At 40.5% G+C, this 14,005-nt stretch overlaps 1 protein-coding gene across 1 annotated transcript in view; it reads right to left on the reverse strand.

Moving 5' to 3' along the window:
* Nucleotides 1–1,496: 1,496 nt before the first annotated feature.
* Nucleotides 1,497–14,005, reverse strand: part of LOC126298998 (ankyrin repeat domain-containing protein 29-like) — a 128,056-nt gene continuing 115,547 nt past the window's right edge. The window contains exons 7-8 of the mRNA XM_049990624.1: nucleotides 7,981–8,206; nucleotides 1,497–1,856 (exon numbers count right to left, since the gene is read on the reverse strand). Coding sequence (XP_049846581.1) covers nucleotides 1,707–1,856; nucleotides 7,981–8,206 — 376 coding nt within the window. The 3' untranslated portion in view covers nucleotides 1,497–1,706. The remainder of the gene's footprint in view (nucleotides 1,857–7,980; nucleotides 8,207–14,005) is intronic.

Raw genomic sequence — 14,005 nt, forward strand, 5'->3', positions numbered from 1 at the left:
ATCCACTACTTCCGTGTGCATTTTCTTTTACTGCTCAGACATTGACCAAAAACAGTGCTATTTTGCTGTGATGAACGATCAGGACTGTATTTATGGACTGTGAGAAAATTTTAGCTTTTGACTAACATTCTATCGATAAGTGTGTGCATTTCATTTTTTTCTTACTGTAATTATGAAAAAAATTTCAAATCTGTATTGGCCAGTGCCCAAAACAATTTGTAAAATTTTTTGTGGGGTGCATGGGGGCTACGTAAGTAGGCTGTTTAGGTTTTTTTTATTGGTAACGCCACATAGCGCTCTCTATGAAAAATCACTGGCTGTGTTGTGTGTAGTCAGTGGCTGCTTGGCATTGTTGTAATACTCGCCATTGTAGTGTTGGGCGGCTGGACGTTAACAGTGCGTAACGTTGCGCAGTTGGAGGTGAGCCGCCATCAGTGGTGGATGTGGGGAGAGAGATGGCGGAGTTTTGAAATTTGTAAGACTGGATGTATTGAACTGCTACATACATTATGACTTTTGAACACTGTTAAGGTAAATACATTGTTTGTTCTGTATCAAAATCTTTCATTTGCTAACTATGCCTATCAGTAGTTAGTGCCTTCAGTAGTTTGAATCTTTTATTTAGCTGGCAGTAGTGGCGCTCGCTGTATTGCAGTAGTTCGAGTAACGAAGATTTTTGGTGAGGTAAGTGATTTGTGCAAGGTATAGGTTAATGTCAGTCAGGGCCATTCTATTGTAGGGATTTTGAAAGTCAGATTGCGTTGCGCTAAAAATACTGTGTGTCAGTTTAAGATCAGTCATGTATAATTGTTCGAAGGGGACGTTTCAAAGGACATCACACACATCCATGCCCGAGGCAGGATTCGAACCTGTGACCGTAGCGTTCTCGCGGGTCCAGACTGTAGTGCCTAGAACCGCTCGGCCACCCCGGCCGGCTGTGAAGTATGTAAGCAGATGCAGAAATACAGCCCGTAGCCCGGTTTGTTTTTATGTTAAATCAGTAATGTATTTTTCCCTGAAACAACAGTCCAAACCTACACTTTATTTCTCTATTTTTTTTTTTTGTTCTATGCTATTTTCTGTGTTGCAGACTCATTACCGTTCAAATCAGCGAAGCTGCCTGTCACGTAGCGTACATTGCCGCAGAGTGCAAGTTGTTAACAGAAGCCCTGTTATCTGCTCTAACTTGCTATGATCCTCATTGTGAAAGTACTTTGTATCGTGTTCTGTTTGAGACCACCTATTTCATTCTTTAAAAAATCACTAATGAGAACCAATTTAATCATTGGCAAGCTATGCATTTTCAAGCATGAGGAACAAAGTGTTTCTCGCTGCAAATAAAATGACAAGAATTTAATGTAATCAGAGTACCCTTTTGTGGAACGGTGCTGTAAAATCAGCCCCTAGATGCTTACCTGAAGAATGTCATTCCTCTTGGACACAGCATAAAGCTTTTCAATTGGTCTTCATATTCAATTCATCTTGAGAATGCTCTGTAAGCTAAGAGAAATCTTTTATTACAAAATGATTTGTACTAAACAACTTCTATATACAGTTCGTTAATTGTGTAATACATTTACAACTTTTGTGTGATATTTTATACGGTACATAATTTGGGAATTTCTAGTACATAAATAATTTTGAGATCGACATCAGTCAATAGTATGTACAATTTCAAAGCTACGTGGTTAGTACTTGGGAGTTTCCTATCTGAGAAAACCAAACACTTTAGTTTTGAATAGAGTGACGGCGATAATTCCAATGGTGACCATTAAAGAACTCCATTTCTGGGAGGATTCGTTGTCAGTCTTCTCGGCAGGATCGTTTTCTGGCTCCAAGTCATCCTTTTCCGACAACTGAAATGATAAAAAGTACATGGTCGTTTATAAAAGTGAGACTCACTTACGAATCACATCCATTTACATGTACTTCGAGATAGAAAAAGGTTTTGAGATAGATAAGGTGAAGTGGTACCATATAATGAAATCACCAATGGACAGTTTGAGTGTATGCAAATGTCTCACGTAACTGTTTAACGGAGAGTCATACACAACGTGCAAGTCCGCCTCGGTAGCTGCACGGTCAGTGCTGTGGATTCCTAACCTAAGGGCCCTGGGTTCGATTACCAGCAGCGGCGGAGATTTTTCTCCGTTCGGGGACTGAGTGTAGTGTTAACCTTACGTTCGTATCGTCAGAAATGACAGTACGCTGTTGAGATGCCTGAATGGGTACGTCGCGAAAGTCAATAAATTTAAAAAAAAGTGCTAAACGTGCATGGAACAGAAAGGCAGGCGATGGCACCGCAAATGGCGCTGTGTCAGCACTACACGCAACGTCAATAAAACGCCACTTCGCCTAGCCCAGCACTGATCGGTGAAAGTGAGATACCATCCACCATCCGTGATACAAAAATTCGGAATATAGGATCATAATTAAGGAACTAGTAACGGTAAGCGTTATTGATCACCAAAGCAACGTTCATGATAAAGTTTGTATGGTAATAGCTGCGAAGTGTAACAGTAAGAGAAGTGTCGTCCAAACATTTCAAAACATCGTCATTTATTTGATAGAAGTAACATGCGTACACATACATCAAACAAAATTTAGAAGACAATACATAGAGGCTTTTTTATCTTATCTATTCCGTTTTTTCTTTTTGTATAAGTATCAAGTGGCACCAAAACAACTTTTTGCTCCTTCAATAGATTCACGTTTACACTATCAAAGAAGGTCATTTAATAAAAAGTGTTTTATGAATTTACGTTCTTATTTTTCTTTGTCGAGGTATTCTAAAACTCAAATGCGTTTTTAGTTTCAGAAATCTGCCCTCTTTTATGAAGTCGATATTTGCTGTGTATTACTAAAACGAAAAAAAATAATAAAATAAAAAATAAGAGGCTACAAAAGCGCTACTGTAAGTCTACACTTCCAGAAAAACCTTGACGCTGACGTCCTGCTCCTTTCCGTTCCGTTAACAGCCTCTGTGAATTTCGTCATTTGAAAAGCATTGTGAAATGTATGAAGTTCCGCTTCGATTCGTCAAATGTGAATCGACCGCTTAAGGGGACTTGGACGTGAACGGCTTGTGTTTTTATGCTTCTCTTTCGGTGCGCGGTTTTGTACCAGCACCGAATGGCATTAACTGAAACTGTACAAGGAAATTTGTTAAACTGTCAGTTATATTTTAAGAATTACAGCATTTTATCTAATAGACGGTTTTATAACACTCATTTCATTTCTGGTACTATATTCTGGTGCATCATCAGTCTAACAGCATTCATACTGTGTCAGGCTGCTGTCAACATTCATAGGAAAACATGATGCCTCTCGTTTTGTAGTTTGTAGTGCACCTGAGGAAACAGAAAAATCTTTAATTTACAACTAATTATTTTGCTCAGAAATTACCGCTAAAATCATATGCAGAATGACAAACATAGAAATTAGGCATAATACAATGAGACTATAGCATTCTTCACTTGGGACAAATTTGGTGACCATAGCTTAAACGATAGTGAAGATATATGTACCTAAAGTTCGGAAAATGTAGTTTCGAGAAAATGAGAAAAGACAGTTCACAGTGCTTTTGACTCACCGAATGCCTCCTTCAGAACATCGCATCAGCATATTCTTGCTGGCCAGCTGTTTCTTTATCCTCTACACTTTTCAGGAGTCCTTTCCTTACTCTGAACTCTTCAGTGGTGGCCTCCGCAGCCTTTCAGCTTCAACTACTCGCTGACGATATTTGGCAGTCGGAGGACTATCATATCATTTCCTGGTTAGATGACTAATTTGTCCGTTTTTTTTACCTGCTAATTGCAGCATCATTGAAACAGGTGACAGCATCCATCACATCCCTATTTTGAGTACCGTCCTTCCAACAAACACTGTTTTTGGTACTTGATGCCACACACAACTATTGAAACTCTTCTATGGTTCTGCGTGTGGCCATGTAGAGATCTGATAAATAATTTTGAATCTGCAAAGTCCCTGTATATTGACTTTATTGTTTGCAAGACTGTGGCAGTGTGACAGTGAACTGAAAGGAGACGTGGCTGGTGTACAGACTTTTGTTCGAAGAGCGTTTAAGAACAAATAAACAATTTGAAAGTTGATAATGCACACGTTTTTGGAAACGGGAGAAATTTGTATTACAGATGGAGATAAATTTTTTTCCTATTTTTCAGTCATATTCACGTCTAGGTCCCCTTAACACCTACTGAAGAGAAATAAGCAGCTAACGACAAGTCGATGTGAAGTGTAGAATTTTGAATGAAAATTAATAAGTGTGCTCAGACCAGGACCGATTCGAGAACATTTTTTTATTCAATAGACTCATCATTTGGCGCCCACCTCCTCCCTTTCTCCTTTTACACTTTTACCCGTGTCAGTGTTCACTAGTAATTGTGGTACGCACGGCATACAAACCTTGTAGTTGGGTTCCTCCGGCGCCCCTCTCAGCTTGTCGCCCCCTAGCGGTGGCTCGTGTGGCTTGGGCCTCAAATCGGCCTTGCCTTCGACGCAGATGTCTGTTTGGAATTGGAAGTACAGACGTTACCAGTGCCCCAAACCTGCGGCTTCTGATCTCGTGCAGAGGCACCAGCGGAGAACGCGGCCTCTAGTGAGATAACTTGTAGCGTAGCGTAATACGTAAATGTTTGCCCTCTCCACGACTTGCTTAAATACTTTTCTTTAACATAACTTATTGATAATAATAACGTTTCCAAAGGCTTCGCCTAAGTTTAATACAGTAAGAATCCCGTCTCTCATGGTACGAAAATGACGAATATTGTAGGATTATAGCTTAGTCTGTGTTCTTTCGCTCCAAACAGAGTTGTGCAGCGCACGGGGCACGAGTGATATAGGAATGTATAGAAACTATACTTACAGAGGGCGGTAGGCTGCTCTGGACAGCAAACCTACCATAAATACAAGTGGTGTTTCATTGTAGAAGGCTGGTTCCACAACCATGGCCCACCCCGTGTTTAGGAATATTAGCATCATTGTACTAACAGTGGAAGATTTTTTAAAGAAAGCTACGTTCCAAGAGTTAGGAGAGCTATGACCTCTGTGGAGCTGCTTTAGAAAGGAGGCGCGGTTCGCTAACGTAGTAAATGAAGCTCCTAGTAACACGGTATCATGGTATCTGATGTTTGATATGGTTCTGTCATTTGATTTGCACTTGTAATTTTCTGTTCTGGTTCTACTAATATTGACTAACGATAACTTTAGCTTGTTATCAGAATGGGTGTTGTGCGCATAGGACATACTGCATCCGAAATTGCGCTAACACTCGACATTCACTGAACCATCCTGTCAATTGTTGCGGGAAGTAGTCTATGAATAAATTGTGATGTGTTGTGAATAGTGCAGCACAAGTCCGTGGCTATTTCTGAACAAGATCAATATCTGAATTGTAGGAACTATCCGAATCCATGCTTACGAATCCAGTTCCGTGTACTGACACTGACGGCTCATTTGGTACCGACCGGGCGACGTGTCATCCTCTGTCAATTCCGTCATTCGGATGCGGTAAAGAGAGGCACGCGGTAAGGACACCGCTCTCCCGGCCGTTGCCAGTTTCTCAGACCCTGGAGCCGCTACTTCTCGCTTAAGGAGCTCCTCAGTCGACACCACGAGGCTGATTTCTCCTCACTGCACTCCTCCCACCAAAGAAAAATCCCTGGCAGTATCGGTAACTGGACATTCAGACACGCGGAACACTTAGTTAAGGATGTGAACAATACTGACGAATGAGATATAAAAATTACAAGAGCTGTCAGATGTATATCCAACTGGATAGGAAGATCTATCGTCCGTACAGTATGGGAACATTTGCCCAATCATAATATTAAAGCAATACACTTTCACGCTAAAATGATTAATTTTGTCCAAAAAACAGGGCGTTTCTCTGTCCCTCTACGCGAGGCCGTGACCGATGCCCAGATTGTGCGAGTTACGAGCAGTTTTCTAAATTTCTTGAACATTTAGGCCTCTTGTTGGCCTCCGTAGCTAATAGCCTCTTTTCAGCTCGTGGCCAAATTTTGCAAATTTAATGTTCAGAAAAGATTCCACGGTCTCACAGGAAACTCTCAGAAACCTGTGCAATGAAAGCTTTCCGTACTGCCTTTCGATACGAGTTTACTTCTGCAGAATTGTGTAAGCTGTCCTTTCCTTGTAATTAAAAAAGAATTATTTTCGAATATACACTCCCTGACACAAATAGTGAAGCACATAGAAGAAGAAGAAGAAGAGGAAACGGAAAGAAACTCCATAGTTGAAAGGGTGTGTGATGTAATTTCGGTGGTCATGAAACAGAATCAGATTTAAAAAGAATATGATAGTATTAGCCCACTTATCAGTATGACCTTACACTGATTCGATTGGGAAGGGTGTCATAAAGCGGTTGTATCCTCTCCGGAAGAAAACTGGTTGGCAAATATTGTTAACTGGTGCTTGATATCCTGGACACTGGCTCTGGGACAGAGATGTTCGAGCTGCTCGCACAAGTGTTCTATTGGGGACGGATCTGGAGGTCTTGCTGGCCACAGGAGTCCCTCAACATCACACACACACTTCCTAGACACACTTGCCATTCCATTGTAATCAGAATAACACAGGCACTGCAATGCTGTGTATGTCTGCCGATACCGGGCAAGCGACTTTCAAGTACAACGTCTGACCTGTACTGGAATATACATAATGCATGTACGAATACAGATCGTAGACACATTGTTGACGACATATGGATGTTTGAGTCGTCCTATGAGTCGTGCACGGATAGTCAAATTGTAAGACGACCGCTCGCGATAAGCTGGAAATCCGGGTTAGAGTCCCGGTGCGGCACAAATTTTCATTGTCCTCATTCCATTCTACAGCTGATGGTTGTTATTATTCGCAGTTTAGAATACATTTAATGTACACGTGTCATTTGTGGACGCCCATGGCGCTTTTGAAAAATGGTAGTGCTGTACTGCCGCATGAGAGGCTGCGATGTGCCAGGTGTACAGTAGGGCGATCCTCCTAGTAATGATCAGAAGTAGTCGATCAGAACTTTGAGGACGCAGGACGTCTGTTATGTACCGCTGTGCCGTCAGAATTCCCTCAATCACTACCGGCGATGACCTCCAATCGTAACCCAGATCATGATGTCTCTGAAAAACATTGTAAGACTAATACCTCTTCGCAGGTCGTCGCCATACGCGCTGACGATGATCATCGCTCAAGTGATCACTCAGCATCTGACACTCGTTATACAAATACCCTACCATGCCTGGTAACAACACCTAACACGAAAACATTAAGTACTCTCTGTCGCCAGTATAAGATAGCAACCTCAGTTTCAGTAAGTTATGGATTGTTTGTGAAACAAATGTAAGAAAAGTCTTGCTGGGGATACAGTGCCCCATGACTGACCAACTGTAAGAGCTGTTTTGCAATTCAGAGAGAAAGACTTTTGAACTTTCAGATTCTGTCACTTCCTTGCCGAGCTCTTGAGGGTGAAGACGTTCGGTCTGGCTGGTGTTTCCAGTGTATATTAAGGGACCTATCGTCACTGGGGTTCCAAGATAATACTACCATCATAATTTACATGTACGTCTCCACATCTGAGCGGTCAACGCGCCAGACTGACGTGTGGAGGACTCAGGTTCGGTTACCGATGCTGCTAGAAATTTTTCCTTTTGTAGATGACTGAAATGGAGTACTCTCAGCCTACTTAAATGAAAAGTAGCGGCTCTAAAGTCTGGAAAGCTACTAACGGCAAGGAGAGCGGTGTTCTGACCCTACGTCTCTCTGTACCATATCGAACGACGCCAATTGGCAGATGAAGACACATCGGCTGCTCAGCAACACCTGGTTCTCTGAACGTGATTGCGTACATACATTTTCAAGTTAATTTATAACACCACTCACATGTTTTTGGTACAATTGACTCTACAATCTATAAACTGTCTTTTTTTTTTAGACAAGTAGTGTTCTTACCTGAACTGTAAAGTGATGGAGAAACCTGAGGTTGTGATAAACACACTCAGCTACAGTCATAGCCTCTCTAGCCTGTGTGGCCAACTTCTTTGTAATGGGCATTTTTGAAACGGGCTGATGCTGCTTTGGTACACTGTCTAGCCTCAACCGCAGGTAGTAGATAGTTTCGTACTGCTGATAGAACCGCCTTTTCAGTTCTTCTATCTTGCTGAGGCCATCCTTCAGTCTGTAAAATTAGATATGTTTAACAGTCATCACTGTTAAGCTATATGGCGATTCAGAACATCAGGAAAAAGAAATGACATAGTACTACCTCCAGCGACGACAGAATTACAGACACTGACGTTTTATGTAGGTATGATACTCGTCCTGTCACTTGTTGAACTTAATACGATTTATGGCGCTATTAACTAGTTCTCGAGCCACTGCAGCCTCATCGTCAGATGAAGCTATTACAGGAATGTTATTATCTAAACTATGGCGCTATTCAGGTGTATGCTTGAGGCATTACATGCAATGTAATGGGGTTACTAAAATTTCTGCCATCGATACTCATCAGCGAAAGACGCAGGAATCTAATCTCAAATAATGTTGATCCACTTGTTCACTTCAAGTGTCTCACAGGCTATTGCTGCAACACAACAAACAATCTTTTCACTCGGACTAATTTTAGAACTAAATGACTGTAACGCGCTGTTTAACACTTGTTATTTAAATATATAAAATTTTAGTATACAGTTTATGTGTTAATGAGCTGATGAAGTTAAAAAATTAACGAACCGGTATCATTAAGATATTCAACATGATCTGTTAACATCATTATGAACAACTATACTTTTTTTAAAAGAAAATGTTGGGATTCATGTCCACCCAAAAATCGGTATTTCAGTTTAAAATAACATACTGTAATTATAAGGAAGCATGTTTGTTAGGCAAATGAAAGTTGTCAGATGGACTATAACAACCAAGAATATTTTAATTATACTTACCTGAAATACAGTACTTTTCCAAACAATGAGCCCTAAAATGAAAGTTTAACATAATCTTACTGGCTACTGTGTGTGCACCTACAGTTAATACTTGGGCGCTAATGACCTCAGTAGTTGAGCGCCCTTAAACCCCCCAAAAAAGTTAATACTGATGAAGCTACTTATAACATCTCCATAGCTTAGTTGGCTTAAAATATAACTATCGATACTAAGCGAAGAAACAACATTGAGTCTATCTTCTGGCATGGAGATTCGAAGTCTTGTTTGTGATCAACTTTAATTCTGAAAATGGCTTTCAACTGCTGATTTTGACCTATGTCACAGACAAATTCTTAAAGCGACTTCGGTATTAGAGAAACTACTTTAAACTTTTTCTTTTTGGGGAAGGGTTCGTACATCCACTTCTACTGACGAATTATTTTTTCATTTTCCTCGTCGTTTTTTTAAATCTGTGGTAGAAAACCTTTAAATAAGCTGTTTTCTAGTTTATCGTCTAAGAAATTAAGGCATTGTTATACATCTAGACTAAAATGTGAGCTACTGCAATGATTTCTTCGTTGCTGAGAAATCCAAAATGGAAATCAAGTAGTTTGTATGATCCAAGCCTTTGTCACAGGGCAGGTGTAAACCGTTCTATGGCACGAAGGAATGTCTTGGTTTGCAATTTTTCTTGTAAAGTTGCTTCGACTTCAAGTGCTTCGACACAAACATGAGCTGATAAACACACGTTTGTTTTGCACTTGCCTTATGTTTCACTTTTCTGCCACTGAGATAACTCAGTAACTTTCACATCATATAATTCAAAGTTATCCCTTTTTGATTCTAGGAGCCTTGTTATGGATGCCAGTGCTGATGCAGCCGTGTTCACGTCCAGTCCAGTATCCTACAGAGTTTAACTAGTTTGTTTAATAGGCCCAAGATATCATCCCAAAATTCCAAACAGAGCCACGTTTTCATTTTTGACATCTGGATAACAGTGAATCAGTGGGTAATACTTCCAACTGGTGCTAGAACACAGCAAACATGATCAGGAATAACATCTCAGACACTTCGTTACGTAAACTTAGAGAGGTAACACATGATTTTTCTAACTCTTCTATGTCCTCTAAAATAAGAGAGGTTGTTGTTGCTGTTGTTGTCTTCAGTCCTGAGACTGGTTTGATGCAGCTCTCCATGCTCCTCTATCCTGTGCAAGCTTCTTCATCTCCCAGTACATACTGCAACCTACATCCTTCTGAATCTGCTTAGTGTATTCATTTCTTGGTCTCCCTCTACGACTGTTACCCTCCACGCTGCCCTCCAATGCTAAATTTGTGATCCCCTGATGCCTCAAAACATGTCCTACCAACCGATCCCTTCTTCTAGTCAAGTTGTGCCACAAACTTCTCTTCTCCCCAATCCTATTCAATACCTCCTCATTAGTTATGTGATCTATCCACCTTACCTTCAGCATTCTTCTGTAGTACCACATTTCGAAAGCTTCTATTCTCTTCTTGTCCAAACTAGTTATCGTCCATGTTTCACTTCCATGCATGGCTACACTCCAAACAAATACTATCAGAAACGGTTTCCTGATACATAAATCTATATTCTATGTTAACAACTTTCTCTTCTTCAGAAACGCTTTCCTTGCCATTGCCAGTCTACATTTTATATCCTCTCTACTTCGACCATCATCAGTTATTTTACTTCCTAAATAGCAAAACTCCTTTACTACTTTAAGTGTCTCATTTCCTAATCTAATTCCCTCAGCGTCACCCGATTTAATTTGACTGCATTCCATTATCCTCGTTTTGCTTTTGTTGATGTTCATCTTATATCCTCCTTTCAAGACACTGTCCATTCCGTTCAACTGCTCTTCCAAGTCCTTTGCCATCTCTGACAGAATTACAATGTCATCGGCGAACCTCAAAGTTTTTACTTCTTCTCCATGAATTTTAATACCTACTCCAAATTTTTCTTTTGTTTCCTTTACTGCTTGCTCAATATACAGATTGAATAACATCGGGGAGAGGCTACAACCCTGTCTCACTCCTTTCCCAACCACTGCTTCCCTTTCATGCCCCTCGACTCTTATGACTGTCATCTGGTTTCTGTATAAATTGTAAATAGCCCTTCGCTCCCTGTATTTTACCCCTGCCATCTTCAGAATTTGAAAGAGAGTATTCCAGTCAACATTGTCAAAAGCTTTCTCTAAGTCTACAAATGCTAGAAACGTAGGTTTGCCTTTTCTTAATCTTTCTTCTAATATAAGTCGTAAGGTCAGTATTGCCTCACGTGTTCCAACATTTCTACGGAATCCAAACTGATCCTCTCCGAGGTCCGCATCTACCAGTTTCTCCATTCGTCTGTAAAGAATTCGCGTTAGTATTTTGCAGCTGTGACTTATTAAATTGATAGTTCGATTAGAGAGGTAACCCACGATTTCTCTAACTCTTCTATGTCCTCTAAAATTACAAAAAAATGCGTTCTTTATTTCTTTATAGAGCAAGAGAATTAGTCTTTCAGTTTCTGCTTTTTCAAGCAATAGGTTAGAACTTTTTACCTGTTAGCTGAGGCTGTGATAAGTACATAAATTTCTTCTAAAAAGTCAAAAAACCTCATGGTACTTGGGCAGCACCTTGCTGCTGCGTGCACTACAAGGCTGAGTGAATGCCCAACGTAAGGCCCTCATATTGCCAAAATATTTTCTGCAGGAAATCTACTTCACGCGAGTTGGAACTCACTTCATATCACAAAAATTCCGTTAGCCGTTCTTTCAATAGTCTTAGCAGTTTTGCTAACTGCAGGGCCACGTGTCAAACAGGGCGCCACTGGGAGTTTGATGCGATGGAGCGCAGTGTTTTCGAGGCGAATGCTGACTTAACTCATATGAACCGTGAACTGAAAAATTCAGCGAAATAAGTTTATAAAAATAATTACATCTACGGCTGTTATGATTACAGAAGGCCAACACCACACAATTAAAACTAAGTCTTCTTTACTTAAATTTTTTGTGGTGTGGTCCTTAGACTTCAGCCTTGACACCCTGCGCTTACCTTGCGTTGTTCCTGAAATATAACGGAATCATTTGAAATAAACTTTACAGGGATGAGGGTACTTTTGTGGGCGCTCATGTTGCGTGGTGTAAATCCTAGTGAGCACATATGAGATTCCATAAAACAGGAGCAGTCTAGTTTTGGATTGCATTGAACTGTCATCAGCTAGGGTGTTTCCTCAGTGCTTTCGGTGTGCCACAAAATTCATGCGACGACATGTTACTCCGGCGTGATACCGTGTGAGTAAGTATCTCCAAGTCCATAGCTTTTGAGTTAATCCAATAACACTATAAAAATTGACAGCGAACGCTTGCAGCTATATACAGTAGAAACCCTTTGGTTGATCATATATTGATATTTATTACTGGTTATATAGAATGTGAAGTATCGACAGACGACGCTTTACACTTATAATTAGAGAAGGTGTAACGGTTGTGATTCGTGGCCAAGAGAAATGTTTTGAAAGTTTAAGTAAAGTTGTCCGATAAGGCGTCAAGGGGCCAAAAACGAACGCCTTAGTTACTGTAGCATCGTGAAAGGCAGGGATGGGCGAGGGCCCCACCAACAAGCAAGAAGTCTGTCATTGGTAGCGAGCTAGCGAACGAGTTTCAAAGAGTATGTTTCTAAAGTAGCTAACGAAACTTCGAATGTTTCATTTAACAGTGACAAAGAGGGGAAGGGTACACACGAATCTAAAATACTAACTATATTATTTTCTAAACCATGCGAAAGTTTAAATGTAGTAAAGAAACAGGAAGCCGAAAAAACTGACCAATGGGTGGCCCGTTGGTGCGAGAATGCTTGGAGAAAGCGACGGTACGAAACTGCTGGGGAGACGCAGATGGACTGTTGACAGTGACATTTTCATGTCAAGCCATTGTCAGCCACCCCCAACGACGAAACGTTGGCTACAGGTTTGGAGGCTCTGACCAGAAACACGAGAGAAATCGGATTGTAGCATACAGGCTGCACAGGGAAGAGTCCCTTCGACAAAGCTGTCAGCAAGTTATTATAATATAACTTCCTGTCACTGAGTAAAGGGCAGTAACTTCACAGAACTACTGGGAAATCATCTAATAGTGGCCATTAACGGTGTCGCACCTTGGTTCAGAATTGTTTTACCAATTAATAAGGAATATAGTGTTCAGAAATGGTTTCTTGGACTGCTGACTTTTCTTTCACTGAATCTTTAAATTTAGCTGACACTGATATTAAATACCTTTTTATGGAACTTTGCTTGGGGTATAGGATTTGACCAGGTATGGCGCAGCCTGATATTGCTGCAATGACAGCTGCATCGTCAAGCTGGCGAAAGGTGAGTAGACCTTACTTATAACTTCAGTCACGTTCTTGGAAGATTTCGTTACTGATGTGGCTTGTTTCTGGAGTCGTCATTAAGTTCATTAGTATTATCCTCATCATTAATAGTAGTGTAAAAGCCAGTAGAATTTATTAGTAGTTTTGCTTCTTCGAGTATAAGTCGGGATGACTTCTTCTTTGCTTTGCTGAGTAGACGGGGCAGGCACACACCCATTTTTGGAGACTGCTGTTGAGAGTCGCTAAATAGGTGACGAACGTGCTAGAGTAAGTAAATGAAAGGGGGTTGAAACGTAACAAGAATTTGGGGTAAAGAACAAATTCCTTCAGGAAAGCAGATAGGATTTTGGTTGGTACGTCACCAAGACTTTTAAACCGAGTCAGTGGAAAAATATACAACGTTCCAGTGGATAGAGTGGTGAAACTCTAGCTTAAGTAACAAAATGATGAAGTTTGATCGCAACAAAAGAAAGCCGGGAGATCCGTCACAAAGAGTGAACTTCAGATTACATGTTATGTAACTTCCATGTTACAGACATTCTGTACAAATGAAATTGTATGTTAGTTGACGTTATAATACTTTCTAATTATTCCCACACAGCTTACTTATTTTTAATAGACTTCCTGCACAACTTTTTAGGAAAGCTACCTTCATATATTGACACAAATTTGCTGTGGAAT

This window comes from Schistocerca gregaria, chromosome X (genome assembly GCF_023897955.1).
Source record: "Schistocerca gregaria isolate iqSchGreg1 chromosome X, iqSchGreg1.2, whole genome shotgun sequence".
Taxonomy (NCBI): Eukaryota; Metazoa; Arthropoda; class Insecta; order Orthoptera; family Acrididae; genus Schistocerca; species Schistocerca gregaria.